Genomic DNA, 24,021 nt, shown 5'->3' with positions numbered 1-24,021 from the left:
AACAACTCAAGCCATTTATAGCAATCGACAAAGTTTTAACTGCTCCATTTAAGTCACCTTAGATAAAGCGAGACGTGTTTGAGCACTTTCGCAATTACTGTTAAAGTAGGTAACTATTAAACATCAAAATTAGTATATTGATCTCTCGCTGTTAAGGCAAACCCCATCGAACACCCTTTTAAATAAATGAGAATGACCAGAATTTGCATATCATTAGAAACTAATGTATAGAATTACCGCAAAAGTAGTTTTTCGGATCTTTCATGACAACTTTCCTTGGAAGGCGTTAATAGAGTTTAAAGGTGAAATGATCATAAGCTAGTACGGATTAGGTATCCTAAATCAACTGCACAAGTGGGTATTAATTCCTTGAGTGGAAGGCTGAAGCAAGTAATTATGCTTGTGATCGATCTGATAGAGTAACGTAGATTACTAAGTGATGAGAGATGATAGTGAAATGGATTATCAAACATAGCAGACTTTTTAACTTCGGTAATCGAAAGAAAAATTTGGAACTAGAGACCAAATAAACCCACAGTTGCTCTGGTTGTTGGGCGCCTCCGTAGCCAGGTGGGAAGGAGCAGCAGTGTGTAGCGCACGCTTCTTGATTAGACCGGGGTTTGAGCCTGTCACCACCAAATACGGAGGATGCGGAAAGGTCAAGGGAATGACCACCGCATATTCCCTGAGCAATATGGCCTTAGTTGCTAATGCTCCTAAAAACCCAACAACAACAACAATAGCTCTGGTTGTTTGGAATAATTAAGTAAAACAACTAAACGACCAAAAACTGAAGTTTTTGGTTGTTTGAAGGTTGTCAGGATATCTTGTACTGTGGATATTTCGCGAAATGAATAAACCTGAGTAACTGTAGAGGGTAAACCAAATGGTCTTCGATTAACTCAGCCATGACGTGAAAAACAAGCACATAAAAGTTCAATCTGTCGAGACAGGATTCGAACCTAGGTTATTGCAAACGATATGAAAGAGCAACAAGTATAGCCACCGTGATAGAAAAAAAGGGCTGCATACATAATCACGCAAATAGATATTATGTGCAGTATACAATGCACTTTATATATTTATACTTTTTCCATTTGTTACATAGGTAACAAATTGCGTGTCAGATAACAGCTACTAAAACCATTATTATTTAGTCTTACATTACTTACATTAAATTTAGTCTTACATTACTTTTAAAAATTAATTCACGTTAAACATTTCTCTGAATTAGCCACTAACATGAATTATTTTCATTTTACAATTCTTAAAAGAACTACTGGGTGGAAACACTACAGTGTTTAAGTTTTGCATGCGAAGATATACATAACTTCGCATGCAGAACAGTTTTTATATGGTTACGCTTACACAAACTCATCCATACCGGTTTGTTTGTGATGAAACCATCATGACATACCCTGTCTGAATGTGTGTTTATAGTCGAACAATACATTTTGTTTAAAATGGAATGCAAACTTCAAAGCGGAATTTCGAGAAAATATCCCGAATTAAATTGTTGATTTATTTGTCACTGGTGAATAAAAATATTCTCTAGAGCCAAATAAGTAAACAGTTCATTGATAAGTAACCTGTTTTCGTGAACAGATAGCATTCTTAACAGAAAACGAACTGGACTTCCTGCGTTGTTAATGTTTTTTGCTCTCGCCCAAAAATGTATCACTGAGAAGACTTGCATTGCAAACAGATACTTATTATTCAGGACACAAAAGGCAGTTAAGAAATTAGGCCTATCATAGTCATGTAATGCATGAACTTAAAATAACTCCATAAATAAAAAAAGATTGTATTATTGTGACTGGTTTCGCACCTTTACTGATTAAAATGAAATTAGTATTTTGGACCGTATTTTGTTCAGTAATGACCCTTGCATTCCCTTCAATGGCTACATCAATAGTCAAAAACAGTAGAACAGGGAGTATTAGTAGGGGCAAACGATGCAAGAAAGCAAGTTAAAAAGAAAATCCACATCACCTGTCCATCCCCTCCAATTATTTTTCTAGTTTTTCCTAGAACGTATTTAGGTTGTCCACTTCCACAACAACAGATGGAAATTTGTTCCAACAATCAACCACTCTCTGGCTAAAGGCGAACTTCCTCACATCTATTCCGCAACCATCCTTCCTCAATTTGAATTTATGCCTCCTCGTGTGTGTAATCTGAGCAAGAGGAAGAGTGCCATTAGCATTGAGTTCCATTCAAAATCCTAAAAACCTCAGTCAGATCACCTCGCAGGTGCCTAGTCTCCAAACACCGCAGTTTTCAGAACTGAAACCTTTCTTGGTACGACCACCCTTTTGTTCCCTTCACCAGTCTTGTTGCTTCTTTGCACCCATTCCAGCACATCTATATCATTCCTAAAATGAGGCCTCCAGATCTGTATGCAGTACTCAAGATGCAGCCTTAATACTGCCTTAAACAACGGGGTAATCTCGTTATCCCTGCTAACAAAATTCCTGTATATCATTGACAAAACACCATGAGCTATCCTGTTAGGCTGTCTGCACTCTCAGAGAACTTAATATCTGACTGCATAATTACCTCCAGATCTTTTTCATTTTCCACTTCCCTGATTGTAATGCCACACGGTAGGTACGTTAATGGATTGAGCAAGCTCAGTGCTAATGGGATTCTTCCTCTTGTTCAGACTACGCACATCAGGGACACAAATTCAAATTGAGGAAGGACGGTTACAGAATAGATATGCGGAGGTTTGCCTTTAGCCAGTGGGTAGTTGATTGCTGGAACAAACTGTCATCTGTTGTGGAGGTTGATAGCTTAAATAAATTCAGGAAGAACTAGACAAACTATTGGAGGGAATGGATAGGCGAAATAAGAAGTGTTTTTTTTTCTTTTCTTTTTATTTATTTATTTATTATTATTATTTTTTTTTTTTTTTTTGGCTGATGCTGTATAAGCTTGCTTTCTTGCATTATTTTCCATTAATGCTGCTAATAAGGGATTACTGCTACCCATATGCAGTATCGTTCATTTCTCAATGAAAAAAATTGTCAATATTAAATTTCAACTGCCATTTCTTAGCCCACTCTTCGTTTTTCTAGATATTGTTACAGTAGCTTACTTTGATTACTGTCACTAACCACCCTGCCAACCTTTGTATCATCTACAAACATAGACATGAATCCTGATATACCTTTATCAATATAATATCATTAATAAATATAAAAAACAACAGTGGGCCCAGCGCCGAACTCTGGGAGACTCCACTGATAACTTTAGTCCACGAAGAGCAGTGTTCATTGATAACTAACTCTGTCTTCTCCCGGTCAACTATCCCTTTATCCATAGTAGTAACTTGCCATTAATGCCACAGTGCTCATTTGAATATCTTCAAAAAATTGGGGTGTGCTGTGTCGTTTCACTTCTGATTGTTTGAACCTCTCTTCTTCGAGAACACAGTTGACGGAAGTACAAGTATTTAATACATCAGTTTATTGAGAACCTCGATAATGACGAACGTTGTTGTTATTGATTTCAGTAAAACGGAGCGATTTTTCACACATCCTATCGTCATATTTAACAAAATTGTCTCTCTAAGGTCTCCAGATTTATCGGATTATTATTTGTGGGGCTTGTTGAAAGGCTAAAAATGTGCGCCAAGTGACGATCAATACCAAAAAAAAAAAAAAAAAAAAAAAACAAACTATTATTTTTAGGCCACCCAATTCATCTGCCATGCATTGTGTATTATGTCCGTAAATTGCGTGTGTTCTCTGGTCGATTTGCCTGTTTTGCTGGACGAAAAACCCGAGTTGCCGGGGGGAACCCGATTTGCCTGGGGGGAACCTTGCTATCTACGCATGAGACCGAATAACTCAGCCACGGGGGTGCAAAAAGCCTATTAAAATTCCTTGCGTCATCGACAGGATTCGAACCAGGGCCTTTTCCGCCCGGTGTGGGTAGGACAGTGACGATATCACTGTGCTACTCGCGCAGACGGCGATCAATGCCAAACTATCTTGCCTGGTATCTTTTGATTCCCAATCCATTGTCCCCCTCGCCTAGTGGAGTTTACTTCACCTATTAATTTTGGGGACACCTTCCTCTGCTCCTCAGTATTTCTTACTATTTTCTTCCCACTTGACTTTCGTATTCCTCAGTCTCTCTTTTTTTTTAGATCCTGTCACTGAAAGTTCAGGCAATTAGGTCAAGGGACATGCCAGAGAATTATAGGCAGCCTGGTTTACCTCCTAGCGGTGTGTACGGGCAACGTGGGGTCCCATTAGGGCTCTGCATCCAAAAGCCAGAACACAACAACAGAACCCAGTATTCTCAAATACCACACACAATGCTTTTGTCTGGCTAATAAGAGTAATGTATACTTCACAAGAGTACCTGTGACACAGTTGTGAAAAACCACCGGTGGCACCCCATTCCCAAACACTGTGTACACTGTATATAAAAATAATCCACACACACACACACACACACATTGGAAGCCTACTCATATGGCGAACATAGACGTTCAGACATTACAAAAGGTGTGGAACATGATGAAAGGAGCCCTTCCATATACACTGAGTGATCACTGAATTATGACCACCTACCTAATACGAAGTATTAGGTAGATGGTCATAATTCAATGATCATAATTTTGCCATTAGTACAGCAACTATCCGACGTGGCATTGATTCAACAAGATGTCGGAAGCGTTCCGGAGGTATGGCCAACCAAGCTGTTTGTAATGCGGCCAGCTATGCAAGTATGGAGGTGATTGGTATATCCAGATGCCTGATATGCCTTTTCATAGTGTCCCACAATTGCTGCATGGGATTGATATCGGACGAGTTCGGAGACTAATCGATATGCTGGAAGTCAGAACTATGTTCCTCAAACCATTCCTGCACAACAAGTGCCCGATGGCTCGGCGCATTGTCATCTTGGGAGACACCATCGCCATTTGGGAAAAAGTTTAACATAGCGGGGTGTACACAGTCAGCAAGCAGTTGACGATAGCGGAGACCAGTGATACGTTGTTCCACAAGCACCAGGGGTCCAAGTTCCTGCCAGTGAAACATGCCCTACACCATACAACTGCCTCCACCGGCTTGCACGTTTGATACCATGCATGATGGATCAACAGCCTCATGTTGTTGACGCCCAATCCCTACACAGCCGTCCACGGTGTGGAGTAAATAACGTGACTCATCCGACCAGCACACCACCTTCCAGTCTTCTAATGTCCAACTTGCATGCTCTTTGCACTAGGCGAGTCTTTTACGCCGATGAATCTTGGTTAGGTGAGGATGCCGTAGGGATCGTCTGCTGGTATAGCCCATACGTGCGACGCATGGTCATGGCAGATATTGTTCCGGGTTGGTCCGTGTTGTATTGGGTGATCAACTCTTGAACAGTGCTGCGCCTGTACGAGTCGTCGGACCCTACCCTCGCCTTAAACTTCAACCTTTCACTGACCTTTGCAGTTTTGCCGTCGGGTCGTTGTTTGACCATTTTAACGCCAGTCCTGGTACATGTTAACTACGGCGGCTCTCGAACACCCCACCAGCTCAGCCGTTTGGGAAATCGAGGCACCAGCTCGTCGAGCACCCACAATCTGTCCTTTAATCAAACTCCGATAAATCCTTCCTTTTACCCATCACGCTCGGAATTTTACTATCTACTGAACCACTGACATCTTATCTATGCTACGTAGGTCGACTAACTCTGCACTCTCGTACCTCACGTGGTCAACCGGTTGCATTCACTTTTCATAAGGGTGGTCATAATTCAGTGATCACTCGGTGTATTTAAGAAGGTGGATATTTTCAACATTTATTTTTTTATAATTACTTATTATCATTATAGTTATTATAATTACTTGATAATACAATGTATGGCAGTATTAGTAAAATAATAAGAGCAGTTTACCTCAATATAGTACGTAGAACACTTCCGTATGATACCCTCCAGAAATTAAAACGGAAAAAACGAAAAAATCGACAACTTATCGGTACATTAGAGTAAATTATAAATAATTAAATAATCAATTTAACACAATACAAATCAATTTAAAACAATTAAAAATCAAATTAACGCAATTAAAAGAATCTAACGAAAATATTCAAAACGATTTTCCTTCCTGAAGCTGACTCTGGAGGGTATCATACGGAAGTGTTCTACGTACTATATTGAGGTAAACTCCTCTTATTATTTTAATAATATTATTATCAACGTAGAACATATTGAGTATTACAGCTCTGATTCATACTATCTAATGTATGGCAGTAAAAGAATTAAGACATTTTAGTTAGTGATTAGATTATGCGAATTTTGAAACACCCTGTAGATATTAGAAAATATATTATCATTAAATCACTACTAGACTTAGACCTAATGTTTTTTGTCCAAGTAGTTCTTCAAATTTTGCCTGCTCAAACTACGATAGTAAACACGTTTAATTTCATATAAAGCGGGTGGGGGAAAAGGAGACGATCTATTCAACCGTAGTGAATTAATTTTAGTTTTTTAAAACTATAGCAAATTACACGATAAAAGTCTAGTGTAACCCATAATTCATTTGTTCCGCTTGATCTATCACATTCACCTCCCCCCTCTCAACATCCTTTTATCCTATAGCCAAAACATGTAAGTATAGCTAGCAGAATGACTGAGTTGGGCGAAACATTTTCGTTTAGAAAACATGTTCGGTAGAAATTACAGGACTATTGTTCAATTACAAAATAGTGTAAATAATATATACTGCAAGAACAGAATTCATGGAATACATGGTTCCTGGTGCACGCGACACTGACACCCTCTCGCTTGCGGACGAACCCGCCGCTTGGCAGGTACACTGTATCACTGCATTCACGTACACGGTAATTTGATGTCAGTATGGATAAACGTCGTGATTTAACCGACTTTGAAAGAGGGATAATAGTGGGTACCCGACGCATGGGTCACTTTATTGTGCAGATGGTACAGAAATTGCACTATTTCCGTTGGACAGTATCAAGAGTGTATCGGGAATATGCCATTTCCGGAATAACATCTCATGTTATACCGGAGAAAGGCGGTGGGTGAACGTGAGTAGATATGTTGGGGGTTCAAACACATTTACATAAAGTCTAAATGGTTTTAAACTCAATTGCATAATACCTGGAGTGATTTAAACTCAATTGCATACTATACTCCAAGTACAGGTGTGAAAGTGATAGTTAGTTCTCATTTCTCTCCCTAGATGGCGCCACTTGCTTACCGAGATTTTTTTTTTTTTTTTTTATTATCATACCTGAGTCTTTTCTTGTGTGCATGTAAACTTTTTTGAAAATACATTTTATTACAGTATATCTTCTTAAGTTGTGTGTAAACCTTTTGATGACTTCCTCCATCACTTTTTATTTACTGAAGCGATAAACATATCAAATAATGTCATCGGAATATTTGTGTTAATTGTGTAATGTCGCAGTAAGAGCCACTTTTTATTTTTAAAAGTGACAAAAAATATTTTCTTTCGCAGTGTCTTCTCATAGATTTAAACCTTTATTGATCCTTTGATAAAAAGAAAACTCATTGTCTTGTCGTAGTGTTTATTAACTAATCCACCTGAGTCTTTTAGTTCTCATTTCTCTCCCTAGATGGCGCCACTTGCTTACCGAGATTTTTTTTTTTTTTTTTTATTATCATACCTGAGTCTTTTCTTGTGTGCATGTAAACTTTTTTGAAAATACATTTTATTACAGTATATCTTCTTAAGTTGTGTGTAAACCTTTTGATGACTTCCTCCATCACTTTTTATTTACTGAAGCGATAAACATATCAAATAATGTCATCGGAATATTTGTGTTAATTGTGTAATGTCGCAGTAAGAGCCACTTTTTATTTTTAAAAGTGACAAAAAATATTTTCTTTCGCAGTGTCTTCTCATAGATTTAAACCTTTATTGATCCTTTGATAAAAAGAAAACTCATTGTCTTGTCGTAGTGTTTATTAACTAATCCACCTGAGTCTTTTTTTCTTGTGTGTGAGTAAAACTTTTATAGGTTCGTTTCCTTAGAGATTCAATATGAAGATACTTTTTTTAATTAGAGCCTTTTTATTATTATTGTCTTAACTTATGTGTGTTAACCATTTTATTGACTCGTTTCCTTAAATCAAAAACTCAAACACCAAAGAAAACTTCTGCTTTTTAATGAACAATTTTTAAAAAGGTACATCTATGAACAAACAGTAACATTTTCAGATGTGTGGAAGCAGTCCATCCTCCAATCTTCAAGCTGCTGTTCCGAGATAATAATAATCACTATCAGGATGATGACAAATATAAGTAGTGCGATGTCTTCGACACTGTCCATTCCTACCTGTGGAGATAGAGAAATGTTAGCAGACTATTATAATCCTAAAGTAATAGGTAGTTTCAGTTCTATTGATGCTCTTCAAAAACATACTAAATTACCCAGACGTGTTGTTCGCGAATTCCTAGCTAGTCAACCTACTTACGTGAGACATCGACAGCAAAGAATTAATTTTCGGAGAAACCAAATTAAAGTTCCCGGACTTAATCACACTTTTCAATGTGACCTAGGTGACCTGTCGGCTCTCGCCGACTCAAACGATGGATATCGTTACCTTCTGGTTTGTGTGGACTGCTTCTCGCGATATTCTTGGGTCAGAAAACTGAAAAGCAAAAAAGCCAACGAGGTGGTGCAGGCATTCAAATCTATTTTCGAAGAAGAAACACCATTTTGCGTTAACACCGACCAAGGAAAAGAATTCACTAATGCTCCTCTTCGTCGGTTATTCCTTTCCCTTGGTATCAATTTCTATACAACAAGATCAGAAAAGAAGGCAGCTATTGCCGAACGGTTCATACGTACACTCAAAGAAAAAATTTATAAGTGGATTTCTTATTCCAAAAGTCAGAAATATATTCACGTACTCGACGATATTGTGGCTACGTATAATCGTACTACCCATCGTTCTATTGGTATGGCCCCTGTAAAAGTCACACTTGCTAACGAAGAAGAAGTGTATAATAGACTCTACTACAACCGTACCAAAACCCTGAAACCGAAATTTAAAATCGGAGATAGAGTTGTTTTGAGCAGCGGGTCTCACCCTTTTCGCAAAGGTTACTGGGGGAATTGGACGAGAGAAGTGTTTACTATTACACGTGTTTTGAAGCGTAACCCTGTTGTGTACAGTGTGACAGGCCGTGATGGTGATCAGATAGAAGGAACGTTTTACGAAACACAGTTACAGAAAGTTAACTTTGACGATAATGTACCCCCTGACGTCTACCCCATCGAAAAGGTACTTAAACAAAAGACAGTCAGAGGACAACGTCAGTTATTAGTCAAATGGTTAGGCTACCCACAAAGCTTCAATAGCTGGGTCAGCTCACAAGATGTTTTTCCTTACACTTCCCAGTAACGCTAGTATGGATCTACATCCCAGAAATTCTCAGTCACAATTCACAGTGGAACTGCCTAATGCTGTTTCTCTCTCTGGCAAGTGGGAAGTAGCACTTGCCGAAGTACACTTCCCTCTTTCATGGGATAATATCTCCGATGGATGGAACATATTCACTCTGTACCCCAAAAAGAAAAAAGAAGTCAGAGCGATGACAGTATTAAAAGAAATGTATACCAATTCCTCAAAACTTATCGATGATATTAATTCTGTCGACAGTGACATTCAACTGAAAGTGAAAACTGACGGAACGAAAGAACAGTTCACGTTAAGGGTGAAGAACGAGAGTACTGTGAAAATCTCTAAAGCTTTTACACGGGTTATAGGTCTCAATAGGGCATTTAGCGAGGATCAAGGAGGGTTCTATATTTTCCGAAATTATCACGTCGGCGAGTGGCTTTCCAAGAAGGAAATCACATTGCCTAAAGAAGCATCCAATAGAACGATCACATATCGGGGTGTGAAAGCAGAAGCTGTTCAGGTCTGTAAACTGCCACGAGGGAGCTACAAAAGTATACCACAGGTGCTTAACGCCATGATGAAGCTGGCACCCCAACTCGACGCAAAAGTGAACTCCATAGGTATAGTGTCTATCGAAATCGATCCATCGGTTTACCTTCGCTTCCCAAAAACAGGGCTCGGTCAGATGCTAGGTTTCGAAAAACTAGGCAGAGACTTAGAAGGTAGAGTTTACGCTAAGTACCAGGCAGATATATATAGGGGTGTCAGTTCCTATTTCGTCTATTGTAACCTAATTGAGGATCAGGTTGTAGGCGATACGAAAGCGCCACTGTTACGTGTCGTATCGTTTTCCAATAACGGAGAGTTCTCGCATTTAGATTATTACCCACTCCAGTTAAACACGTTCCATACAGTAACCATCCAAGTGCGTACAGATAGCGGTGAATTCGTACCGTTCAGTGAGGGAAAGACTACAATTAAACTCCATTTCCGTGAACGATGAATGCGTACGTCCATTACTACACAATGCAAGCAGGGGGGAACCCCTACTTCGCTGGGCCCTCCATCCAGAGAGGTCACGGATTAGGAAGCATTTTCCGAACTGCATTCCGCTTTCTCACACCTATACTCAAACCTGCAGCAGCTTTCATCGGTCGACAAGTACTCTCGGCAGGACGAAATATCGTTGATGATGTTATATCAGGTGTTCCACCTAAACGTTCGTTTTTAAATCGTGTATCAGAAGTCGGGCAAGCCATTAAAGACAAGGTGCGTAATCAGAGAGGTGGTAAACGTAGACGTCGCGATATTTTCGATGGAAGTTATGATGTCTGAGCTGGATCTTTTCAGTAAACCTGCCACTAATATGTGTGTCGAACGGTCGTCGTATATTACTTTCCTTCCTCTGGCATCTGTAGATAGTGTAGGCCCGATCGAATTCTATATTCCGGGGACTTCGGAAGAGTATCTAGACCTCGGGAAAAGTTATTTGCGGTTGAAGGTGCGAATCACCAGAAGCGATGGAAAAGATCTGGAAGAAAATGATAAAGTAGGAGTCGTTAACAATTTCTTTCACTCTCTATTCAGTCAAGTCGATCTCTTTGTACAAGACAAACTGATTAACCCATCATCGAATACGTACCCTTATCGTGCATACCTGGAAACACTTCTTAACTATGGACGGGAAGCCAAGAATTCGCAACTGACAACTGAGATGTACGTCAAAGATCAGTACACCGATGTTAAACAGATGTTCGAGAAGGACGACAGTGGTATGTACCAACGATTGAAATTCTTCTCAAAATCGAAAACTGCAGAGATGTTAGGAAGACTTCGACTCGATCTGTGTCACCAATCTAAATACATAGTGAATAACGTCTCCCTCCGTTTACGACTGGTAAGAAGTTCCCCCGAATTTTGTTTGCTTTCCAACGATTCGTCGACTGCCAAGTTGAACATTATGGAAGCAACGTTATTCGTACGTAAAGTGAAATTGAATCCTCAGATTCAACTAGCACACATCAATGTTTTAGAGAAGAACCCGATCGTGTACCCTATTAATCGCGTGAACGTGACATACTTTTCTATTCCCAAAGGAATGGTAGATTCCACACGTGATAATATATTCCTAGGACAAATTCCATCGCGCGTGATTGTGGGTTTGGTGTCGAGTGAAGGTTTCAATGGATCGTACTCTCGTAATCCTTTTAACTTCTCTCACTTCAACCTGTGTTACTTACAAGTGACTGCCGATGGCATTCAGTACCCGTCAATACCTCTGACTCCCGACTTCAAGACAGGACAGTATACGAGATCGTATCTGTCACTCTTCTCTTCATTAAATAAATGGACGGAAGACACCGGAAACGATTTGTCATATTCCGAGTATCCACTCGGTAATGTATTGTACGGTTTTGATTTATCGCCAGACGAAAACGCGATTGGTGCACACATTAGTGCTCTGAAACGGGGGAGCGTACGTCTCGAACTGAAATTTTCATCACCATTGCCTGAAAACGTCACGTGCGTCTTGTACAGTGAATTCGAGAACGTGGTTTCGCTGACAAAAGACAGGTCGGTTCTTCTGGATTATGAACACTGAAGAAATAGCACGTTTGTTGGAAAGTGTTGTTAAAGATTACCCCATAAGTGTATGTGCTCGCGACGAACTGGCTACGAACATTCTTAGTAAACCGTTTCTTCTAGTCGTCAACACCGATCCATCCGACAGACCAGGAACCCATTGGATAGCTATTTACCTCGGAGAAGAAGAAGAAGCCGATTACTTCGACACGTTTGCCCGCCCCCCGCCCGAAGATTTTGTGGCGTTTCTGAAAAGGCAAAGTCGCAAGTGGACTCATAACAAGACTGTAATACAACATCGGGAATCTATAGCTTGTGGACTGCATTGTGTTTTCTTTTTAACCCATAGATGTCGCGGTATTACTATGAGACAGATTGTTAACGAATGTTATTGTAAAAATTTGTGGGGCAATGATATCATTGCTACTTTAGATGTAATCGATCACTTAAATAAACAAATTTAAAAAAAAAAAAAATTGTGTACTCACATACTTATCCACTGTATTTTCTTTCCTCTCAAGCGACGGGGAGACGTCAGAATCGACGGCTTCTTCCTTGCACGTTTGGGCGCGCGCTTTTCCCCGGCCGCCGCGGGAGGGAGCACGAGGGCCTCCTCCGGAGGCCCGCTTTTCTTCTTCAGTCCCAGAAAAGCCTGCAATGTTTGAAGGTAGGCCTTCACCTTGGATTCGATCGACATGTCCTGTCTCTTCAGAATCTCGGACATCTCTTCGTCCAGAGAAATCATCCGTTGGTGTTCTGGTGGTGCCAGTAGTAAATATTTTTTGAACGAGTCGTTCATTTTCTTATTAGCGATGTTATCAGTGGAATTATCAGACTGCCCAGTAAGGGAAACAGTGCACCTCCCTGTTGGGTAATAAGTCTCCGTCGCCTTGTGAAGGGGACTGTTTTATCCGCTAGAACACGTAACAGCTTCTTTTTGCGCTGCAGTCTACGAAGTTCTTGTGGAGTGATTGGTATGTTACCTCTTAGTAAATTCTTACACAGTTCGCACAAAACAGTGACCTGAGAGTGCGATGTCTGTCTCAAAATTGTATTTGCTTGCTTGGGGCTGGCACCAGACAAAAACCTGATGAAGTCACTATGTTTTCGGAGTCTTTTAGCCATGAAGGTACATAAGTAATTGACGGGCCGTCCTCCGGTAATATGCACGAGCGCAGACGTAATTGTTCTGGTGTATCTTGTCGAAAGTCCAGTAATAAATATGAGAACGGTTTTTCTGTGGCCTCCTTATAAATATCGACTAGAACACTCGAACGCCCTGGAAATACTTGCGAGGCTAAGTGAGATATTTGTCGGGAATCTCTGGGATTTTTAAAAACGATTAAATAGTGTGAGTTAAGACTGATGGTCCGATATTGACTACCCTGACAGAACAAATTTTGGGAGAGAAGACAGATACTTGTATTCCTGTGATGGCTTCCTTTAATGAATATTTCAGCGATTTCGGAACTGTCTTTTGCAGCGTGTAGGAGATCGTCGATTATGATTAGATTTCTGACATGTCTATCGACTTCGGGCAGTTTCAAGCCTTTTACGAATTCAACCTGCGGAAACTGTAAGAACCGATCCTGCTCTTCAGAGTAGCAGTAAATTATTCTCTCCGGAGGGGGTGAAATTAACTGTTTGCTGTTTTTAATAAGGGACAGAATGAAGGTTGTTTTACCGCTTTGAGTACCACCGGCCGCGACACATGTGAAGGGGTGGATAAACGAACACATAGTGACAGTGTTATAACCGACGAATCATTTTTGATTGTGTTTTTCACGGAAGTATCCATATGGGAATGTACGGGTGTCCTCTCCAACTATGCGCTTCTTAAATGTGAAACCATACCGCCTAGTTAACGATGTATGGAGTAGCTTACACTGCCATTTGTCACGTTTCACGTTGAACGGTACAGGAAAGAGGCCCAGCACCACCTTTATTTGATATGTTTATAAGAACCAGATCGATTGTGAGAGAGTCTGTTATCAGAAAGTCACTTCGCGACTGATCTACACTGAAAAACGCATCCATAATTCTATCTATTGTCAGTTCTGATATCTTCATAAATGGAAGATTAATCGGTGTTTTTAGGGAGTCGGCGTTTACACATAAACGAACATGGCTAAATTCTCCTCCCTTGTTTACTTGTCCTATAATTAGTTTAAACATTTGTTTGAACAAAAGAAAAAATTGTTCCCCTGCAAGCAAATGTAAGTCTCGGTATTTGCACTTGTACGTTTTATACATAGTTTTATATTTAGAGGAATACTTCTCTGGCCCTTCACTGATTTCGTAGAATCGTTCGTATGTTTCGTCACCACCACCAATTTGAATCTGAAAAGAAATGAAAAAAAAAAAAAATACTTAACGTTTTTGGAATTCGGATTGTAATTCTGCATATGAGATTCTGAATAAGACTTACAGGTCCTTCGTTTGATCCTCCTGCCCTCCCCTCGACACGAGGAGACAATGAAAAGAATTCTGCATTCTGAAAATGAATATTAAGCATTGTTATAAAACTGCATTTTTATCCCGTTTAAAAATAAAGAGAGATAATATAGGAGGAAAGTCACTCACCTCAGTATACAGTACAGTATTCGTATACAATATTTCAGCTTCAATAACTTCTGCAAGACGGACAGCTTCACACTCCAGTGAACTATCATCACACATGTCCATTTTTTTTTTTTCGGTAACGATTCTGTGACTGTGGTCGCTTTTAAAGGCTCTCCAGTAGCTTTATGACATTCTCAGTCATTGATCCTACTATTTCGTCAAAACGAAACTTGTTCGGAAATACTACAGACATCCTGTAAGTGGGTTTTAAGGTCAAAAGGAAAATAGTTTGTCATTCTGTAAGAGCTCCTAATTAGATAATTTCCAATGACACACTTCTTCTTGAGTAATATTCTTAGTCCATATCTGGGTTGAAGGTTGTTTTATTGGGCAATTTCCGATGACACACTTCTTCTTGAGTAATATTATTAGTCACATATCTGGGTTGGGACTGCTTTATATATGACTGTTATACGTTACATTTGCCATTTTTCAGCAACTGCTAAGATGAGTACCGCTCCAAAGAAGAACTATGTGTTTTTTCGTCGCCTCAGTTCACGCACTATTCTACGAGTTCTCCTGCTTGATTTCGAAGTATCGATCGTTTTGGAATGCGCTTCGAGTTATCTAAAACTAACGGTAGATCAGTGGAGTAAGATAGCGTTAAAATGGCCTGAAGTATTACTATTAGTTCGGGGTCGTGCACATGAAACTATTACATTTACAGATGGCTTGGAGATTGAGACAGATGCTGGTCGTGCTACGATTACCAATGGTGAGCTGTGTGATTTTAATCTCGACTTGGATGAATGTGAGTCTCTTTCACAAAAAATACTCTATGTTGACGATTTTGTATCTGTGCTTGGGAACGAAGCTAAACTATTCACGCTGATGCAAGAATCAGTGATGGAAGTACTACACACAGCTCGCGAATGTTTACGACTGCGTCGACAGTTCACCACCACCAGTGATATCACATTTCAAGAAGCCTACGAGTATATGGTTCGACATCTGATTCCGTATAACGTTGTAACAGACTTTACGGCTAGATGTACTTTGCAGCAGAAAGAACCAGAAATTAATCCTTATAATATTCTGCAGGCAGTAGTTGGAATGATATCAGAGTTAAGGAAGCGTTATATTGAACGTTATGCTCATTTATTCCCATTTCATTGAACTGTGTCTTTTGATTGCTTGTGTTCTCGAAATGTTACTGTTTTGTTCATAGATGTACCTTTTTAAAAATGGTCATTAAAAAGCAGAAATTTTCTTTGATGTTTGAGTTTTTTGATTTTAGGAAAAGTGTCAATTAAATGGTTTGTCATCATCCTGATAGTGATTATTATTATCTCGGAGCCGCAGCGTGAAGATAGGAGTATGGACTGTTTCCACACATCTGAAAATGTTACTGTTTGTTCATAGATGTACCTTTTTAAAAATTGTTCATTAAAAAGCAGAAGTTTTCTTTGGTGTTTGAGTTTTTGATTTTAGGAAACGAGTCAATAAAACGGTTAACACACATAAGTTAAGACAATAATAAAGAGTTACAATAATAATAAAAAGGCTCAAATTAAAAAAAATGTATCTTCATATTGAATCTCTAAGGAAACGAACCTATAAAAGTTTTACTCACACACAAGAAAAAAAGACTCAGGTGGCTTAGTTAATAAACACTATGACAAGACAATGAGTTTTCTTTTTATCAAAGGATCAATAAAGGTTTAAATCTATGAGAAGACACTGCGAAAGAAAATATTTTTTGTCACTTTTAAAAATAAAGTGTCTCATACTGCGACATTACACAATTAACACAAATATTCCGATGACATTATTTGATATGTTTATCGCTTCAGTAAATAAAAAGTGATGGAGGAAGTCATCATGCTGGGACATTACACAATTAACACAAATATTCCTACAAGAATGCGTGTTATTCTTCTGGAATTATACAGTTGGGTGGAATTGAAAATGTATTTTCTTTTTATCAAAGGCTGAAATTTTCTTTGGTGTTTGAGTTTTGGATATTAGGAAGAGAAGACACTGCGAAAGAAAATATTTTTTGTCACTTTTAAAAATAAAGTGTCTCATACTGTGACATTACACAATTAACACAAATATTCCGATGACATTATTTGATATGTTTATCGCTTCAGTAAATAAAAAGTGATGGAGGAAGTCATCATGCTGGGACATTACACAATTAACACAAATATTCCTACAAGAATGCGTGTTATTCTTCTGGAATTATACAGTTGGGTGGAATTGAAAATGTATTTTCTTTTTATCAAAGGCTGAAATTTTCTTTGGTGTTTGAGTTTTGGATATTAGGAAATGTGTCAATAAAAAGGTTTACACACAACTTAAGAAGATATACTGTAATAAAATGTATTTTCAAAAAGGTTTACATACACACAAGAAAAGACTCAGGTATGATAAAAAATTAAAAGAGAGAAATATACGTGGTGCCATCTAGGGACAAAAATACGAACTACAAAAAACCCGGTAAGCAGGTGGCGCCATCTAGGGAGAGAAATGAGAACTAAATATCATTTTCACACCTGTACTTGGAGTATAGTATGCAATTGAGTTTAAATTCCTCCAGGTATTATGCAATTGAGTTTAAAACCATTTAGACTTTATGTAAATGTGTTTGAACCCCCAACATATCTACTAACGTGGCCGTCGACGTCTTTCTCGCATTGTTTCAGCCAACCGGAGAGTGATAGTGGCACAAATCACCACCGGCCTCAACTAGGGAGTGCCAGAAACATCTCCACCAAGACCATCAGACGATCATTATCCGCAGTAGATTATGAGAACCGCTGACCCACCAGAGTCCCATTGCTAACACCTCAACACAGGACTCTAAGCCTGAACTGGGCGAAAAAACGTCGGCACTGGACCTTGGATGATTGGAGACGGATCTCCTGGTCCGATGAGTCCCGTTTCCAGTTATTTCGAGCGGACGGAAGGGTGCGTATCTGGCGGAACCGCACGAAGCTGTGCACTCGTCATGTTAACAAGAAACTGTTCAGGCAGATGTACGGTCGGTAATGGTCTGGGGAGTGTTCAACTGGCACACTTTGAGACCTCTGTTACGTCTAGATGCCTCTCTGAACGGTGCAGGTTGTGTTTACATCCTTGCAGAGCATCTGCATCCCTTCATGGTCATCATGCACCCACAAGGCAATGGACTCTTCCATCAGGACAATGCGTCTCCCCACAGAGCCGTAGTGACTAGAACATGGTTCGAAGAGCATTTCGCCGCAGATTTTACCACCATGGAATGGCCTCCCCGTTCACCGAACACGAACCCTGTGGAGTATCTTTGGGATGCTGTGGAAAGGTCCGTTCGAGCTTTGGATCCTCCACCCAGGAAATCGACGGAATTATGGACATCGGTGCAGCAAGCATGGATGACAATACCTGTGGAACGCTTTCGTGAACTAGTGGACTGAATGCCTCGCCGTGTGACTGCCCTTATCCGGTAGGTGTCCCATGATTTCTGTCCATTCAGTGTACATATATATTATGAGATACATGTATGGTGTTAATTATTAATATTAGTATACGATATTTATGGGCTAGTGCTCTTTTTCACTACTCTTCGCCAAATAATATTACATATAGTCTAACAAATAATACTATATATAATCAGTTTAATATATTAAATATTAAAACATATTAACTTAGGCCGGCAGACAGAAACTTATTAATTCAGGCCGGCAGACAGATTTATAATTGCGGAAGTCCTTAATTAATTTATTAGGATAAAAAAAAAAAAAAAAAAAAAAAAAAAACACAACACTGGAATTATTCCTCTCTTGCAGTTCGTCTTTTATGTCTCCTGCTCTTCAGAATAAAAGCTTGAGGACAGGAGAAAATCCCGGAAGTACGTGCCATCAAACAATAGAAGAGCCAAAAAAAATTCAAATAATTGAAATTTCTTCGAAATGCGGGACATGAAAACTTCATGCAATACTCCCAACCTTTTCTTGTTGCGCTTGATTACCAAAGTAATCCTAACTTTATGCAGGATTTAAAAAAAAAAAATACGGTACTAGCTTTACACAAAGCACATACCGAGTCATGCCTATTAATTGAAGTTTAATGGTAGTAGGAGAAAAATCAACCCATCATTTTTGGATCAACTGTCAACTGAATAATTGAATTTCCACCGTACTTATAAAGAGGTGCCATATCGGAAAAGAAAAATTTCGATATTATTAAATTAGGACAGTAAATAGAATAATATCTGATTGAAACCTTTATTCTAGTAATCAGTATGTGATATGCATAGTTGAAGTTTTGCCGTATCAGGAAGAAGTTGAAGGGCATACACAAAAGAGGATAAGGCTATTTACAATTTTCATCAAGATAACTAAGGCTATGATGGATCAGTACACTGTGCCTGTATTGCATATTGTTCGGGATAAAAAAAAGAGAAATTCTTGAAAGAAAAACCCATACAACATTCACCCAAAACTTCTCTACGTTGTGGCAAAAAAACCATAAAAGTTTCTCTCGTCTCTAAAGGAATATTACGTAACTTATGCTAGAGAGGAATCGAAGGCTAGCTCTTTACATACTGTGGGAAAAAAAAGCAGCATCGCTATCCGCTGTACTGTCTGAGAGAAAAATGCATATAAGCAACTGAACTTGAACAATTTAACATTGCTATGAACCATTCTCAAACTCAACGGAACAAAAAATACTAGTTACGCTGCCCTCGCAGTTAGCACAATGGTTACGGTCACCTTTCTTCCTCACCGGGTGGAAAAGGCCTAGGTCCGAATGTTTTCTTAATGAGAGGAACTTTTATTGGGTGAGAGTTGCATGGTTTTATCTTCCGGAAACTCAGATTTTTTTCTTCCAGCAGACGGAAAAATGCACGCAATTTTAGACAATAAATAGCCTTAGTTGCATTCTTAACTTTGGCTAGAGAGGAACTGAAGGTCAGACTCTTTCTACATAGTGTAAATGAGATCAGCAATGCTATCCACTGCATTGCCAGAGAGAGGAATACATTGAAGAAACAAAATGACCATTATTGTTGCGATTCATCCAGCCACAATTAGGTCCATTTTCATTCCGGGGTCTAAACGTATTGTACTCTCTGCAACCCCCCCCCCCCTTCCAAAAGGATTGGCGCTGTTGATGAAAATTCTTGCTATCGCGATTCTAAAGTCATTTTAGCCAAATCCAAAGTCATTTAGATCAACTTCATATTTAACACCGGACAAAGCTTTGCCTTCCACCGACTCCCATTGCGAAAAAGGGCCAAGTTCGAGTCCCATCCACACGGGAGGAACTGAAATTGGCTTTTCAGTCTCGTGCAGAATTGCATGGTTATGTTTATAATTCCAGAAACAGATTTTTCATCTCAGAAAACAAGGCAGCTGACCGTACGTAATTTTACAGGCCGACATTGACGGTTTACTTAACTCAAAATAAAACATTACTGTTACTATTTTAAAAGTGCTTGGATTGAGTATGCTGAAAACCTCCGAAAATTCTTATTTATTTTATTTTATTTTATTTTATATGATTGGTTTTCAAAATCCCATCATCCTATAATCTATCCAGTTAAAATATCAATTAATTTATCTTTTAAGACAGCATTTCGATTTTAATGAAGTGGAATATCATTCAAATATTCGTTTCTGTTTTCAGTCATTGTTTCATATTCTTATCTCCCAATAATTTTATTTATTATACACCGGGTTGTAGAAAGGACGGTGGGACAGACAACCAGCCACAGAGTGATATTATTATTATTATTATTATTATTATTATTAGCCATATGGCGCAAGGAAGCCTGAGGCTTATGCTGCACCGGCCAAAAAAAATTCCCTAGTTACCCTGAGAGAGAGAGAGAGAGAGAGAGAGAGAGAGAGAGAGAGAGAGAGAGAGAGAGAGAGAGAGAGAGAGAGAGAGAAGTAGAAAGGAATCACCAAGGAAGAGAAAAATGATGATATCCAGCTCAGGACCTTAGGTGTGCCAAGTCTATACTCACCAGATGTGAGCCCCCTGGGGTGATATGTTCTACCGTGCGAGAACATATCATTCTATTTGTGCCTGGTTGTTTGTCTCACACAGTCTAAGGGAGAAGGAAGTGAAATATTCGATGTTTGCATAGGGCACAAAATGCTTAGCAACGCCTCTGATGGTACGCAGTACTTTTAAATTTAACAAGTGGCTCACAAATCCTGAAAAAGGGTTGTATTTATGGCTCTAGTTTATCCACGTTCTGTAATTTATCCACATTTTACTTAATCTACATTTTTTTTAAAATAGATTAACAATATAGTTAAAAGCTTCGTATTCTTTCATTTATATGGCCAAAGAGGAAAATGTCCACGTTAGAAATAGTCTTATTTACAAATTTTAATACGGAACCACAATCAGCATTTCTTAGCCACATAATTTATATCGGTTTTTTTTTTTTTTTTTTTCACTTATCTATCTATGCCTCTTGCAGTACAATATTGCTCACCGATTACTTTTGTTGGTTTTTAAACATCAATAAATATTTATTTAAATGTTACTCACATTAATTACTCTTAACCTTGCAAATAACGATAAAGAATAACGCCTTTATTTCCTATTGTGGAGCCTAGTTCATCTTCTGTACTTCTCTTCAAATTTTAAGAAAATATGGAAGAATAGATGTTTCATGATAAAAATAGATTTTCAGAATGAATTACCAACTCCAAATAAGGCGACAAACTAATATTACGTTTCTTGGACACTTGCTGTCCATTTATAAAACTCTCAACCAAGCTATCAGGTTCCTAAATTTATGGAGAAACGTGTGCCAGTTTTAACTTGGGGGAAGTTTTACTTTATTATTAATGTGGATCAAATCATTTAATTTTATCTTTATTATTTTTCTACGATAGATTTCTAGATACGAAAGAGAAGACTGTCATTTTAAATTGCTTCGCAGTCTCAATATAACTTCTAGTTATATGTACATCGCAAAAGACGCATTAAAAGAAATTATTTTCTGACCCTAGAGGTTTATTGATCCATCGAAGGTGGTAGCTTCGAAAGGGAGATATTGCTTCTATTTGCGGGTAGTGAACTGTCAGGAACTGCTGTTTACCCGAATATTCCACGAAAATGGATGAGCTAATGAATGCCATGTATCTGTCACCTTGTGAGTGATTATTATATGTATAGCGAACCTAGCAGTACACCTGTTCGAGTAATAGAACAGCTGTAGAATATCAGCAGATTTTTAAATGCAAGAGGTTGTGTCTCATTTGATTAACTATTTTGTATGCAGGAACGAAAATTTCTGTAGCGACCAAACCTTTATTATATGTATCCTTCTGAATCTAGAATCCGAGCGCTCTGCGAACATACGTTGACATTTGGCTGGATAGAGGTCAACGACTGAAATACGATCGTTTTCGCAGTTCACAAATGTTGACATTTCCTTGAAGGGGTTGTGCTTGTGAATTCTCTCTCTTTATTTAATTCTAATTCTTTAATATTATAAAGAGGCACTTAGTGGGTGTGAGAGTGCGTCTCCTTGTGCAGGGAGTCGTGCTTTTGTACCGCCGAAAGTGAGCGTTGGTTTGTCTTTTCCCTATTTTTATGTGATTTTATTTTATTTTTAATATTAAGGTATCTTGGTATTCGGGTAGCAGAATCTCACCTTTCAAAGCCTAACCCTAATTGTAGTATTAATACGCTGCATTTGTTTAGCTAATTAGTGTTTCTTTCTTCCATAATAGTCTTGGAGACATAACCACTTTTGTGTTTATACTAAAATTATTGCCGTATTATATAATATAACAAATAAAAGTTCAATTTGAATTAGACATGCCAGCTTAACAGTGGACAGAAATTACAAAATCTCGAAAACGAAAAATGCACAAGCTATAAAATTAGTACACGATTAAGCCTATTGCGTCACAAATTCCACAGTGCAAATATCTTTGAGAGGAACATTATTAAAAAATATATATTAGTGTTATATAGGGTTGTAAGTCATCTGTTATAACTAGCTATAACCATTTAGATTATACAATCTCATATTCATATCACACTTATTTACTGTTAAATAACTTCTAACAGTGCTTCAGCCTCGACAATGTTTTGTATAACCAAAAAAAAAAAAAAAAAAAAAAGTATTTATTTTTGTTATTAACGATTTTAGTTGCTAAGCATGCTCACTTACCACTGATCCATGCGTTCTCTGTCCTGACAGAAGGGGAAGTGAGATTCTCCTTGCTTTTGGAAGAATGTATAACCCAGCAGAGCTACAGGTACGGCGTCTGCGAATCGCCACAATTTTTCCATCGGAAGTTATGTAGGTTGTAATTTTAGGACACAAAACAGCCTCCGTGTACTTGGCTGCCAAAACACCACCTAGTACACAGGCATGACCTAAGAAAGGGCGGAAACCCAACGGCACATTTGAGAGACTAACTAGTGCCAAAAGACGCACCATCGAATAAACTGTGACAACTATTCCTCCCACCTTGGGGGGGAGGTTGCCTAGAACCGTTGCCCAGGACACAGCGGTTACGTACACAGCCAAAGTGACGATGGCTCGGACTCCGGAGGTGAAACATCGCTTCGAAGGTAATACTGGACTTTTAGAAGCGTCTCCGGATACAGATGGAATAATGCAGTTCCCCGCCAACTCTCCAAGGATCCCTCCCCAAAATAAAAGATAAAGTGCTGTCGAGGTCAGGAACTTACGGTAATTTAGGGTTAACCAGTAGTGTACAGTGAGGAAGGATAGGAGGGGAACAGTAATAGAGCACGCACAGTGAACTACATGGGTCAAGCCACAGGAAAGCACCAACACTGTCAGACAACCGCACACCCCATAGGCAAGCGTGCGGAAATGAGGCAAGGGAGGGAGAATATTTTCTGTCGGTTGGCACGTTGTTAGTGGCTTAACGAATACCTCCACATAGTCATTGGAATCGGGCTCCACACAAGAGCGACTCCTGGAAGAGCTCCATTTATGTCTGTGGGATGACATTTTCACTCTCTTCCGGTAAACAGTTGATCTAACGTCTCCGCCAGCGAGCGAATGGCATTCTGGGAACTGATGACCGAGACGTGGAGACCATACGGCCCTGCAAGAGAAGAGTCGCACGGGGTTCTACAGCTAATAAGGCCGTGATTGACTCGCTCTGGGGGCGCTGCCTCTGTTAGCTACGATGGATGCAGGGGTGGCCCAATTGTGGATGCCACTTCTTGTTAAACTCTGACAAGGGAAAACAATAGCATCCGCATCTGAGACGCCAATAAAGAGATGGTGCTCCCGGTAGTTGATCTAGTTTCTTCTTCCATCGATCGATAAGCGAGCAACTCGGTTGCCATCGCAACGGTTCATTCTCCTATTGTTTGACTACGTGTGTGGTACTGGAAGTGTGTGCGTGTGTATGTGCGCTTTTGCCGCATAAAATATAACTTTAATGGATTCTTGTAGCAATA

The 24,021-nt window shown here is 39.1% G+C and overlaps 1 protein-coding gene across 1 annotated transcript in view; it reads right to left on the bottom strand.

Moving 5' to 3' along the window:
- LOC150076312 (cGMP-inhibited 3',5'-cyclic phosphodiesterase 3A-like) overlaps positions 1 to 23,742 on the bottom strand; it is a 144,196-nt gene extending 120,454 nt beyond the window's left edge. The window contains exon 1 of the mRNA XM_090387083.1: positions 22,748 to 23,742. Within this exon, the coding sequence (XP_090243209.1) occupies positions 22,748 to 23,563 (816 nt within the window). The 5' untranslated portion in view covers positions 23,564 to 23,742. The remainder of the gene's footprint in view (positions 1 to 22,747) is intronic.
- Positions 23,743 to 24,021: the final 279 nt, after the last annotated feature.

The sequence above is a fragment of the Mastigoproctus giganteus genome, chromosome 13 (assembly GCF_048544385.1).
Source record: "Mastigoproctus giganteus isolate SK-2022 chromosome 13, ASM4854438v1, whole genome shotgun sequence".
NCBI classification, from domain to species: Eukaryota; Metazoa; Arthropoda; class Arachnida; order Uropygi; family Thelyphonidae; genus Mastigoproctus; species Mastigoproctus giganteus.
This window is presented reverse-complemented; position numbering and strand designations above follow the sequence as displayed.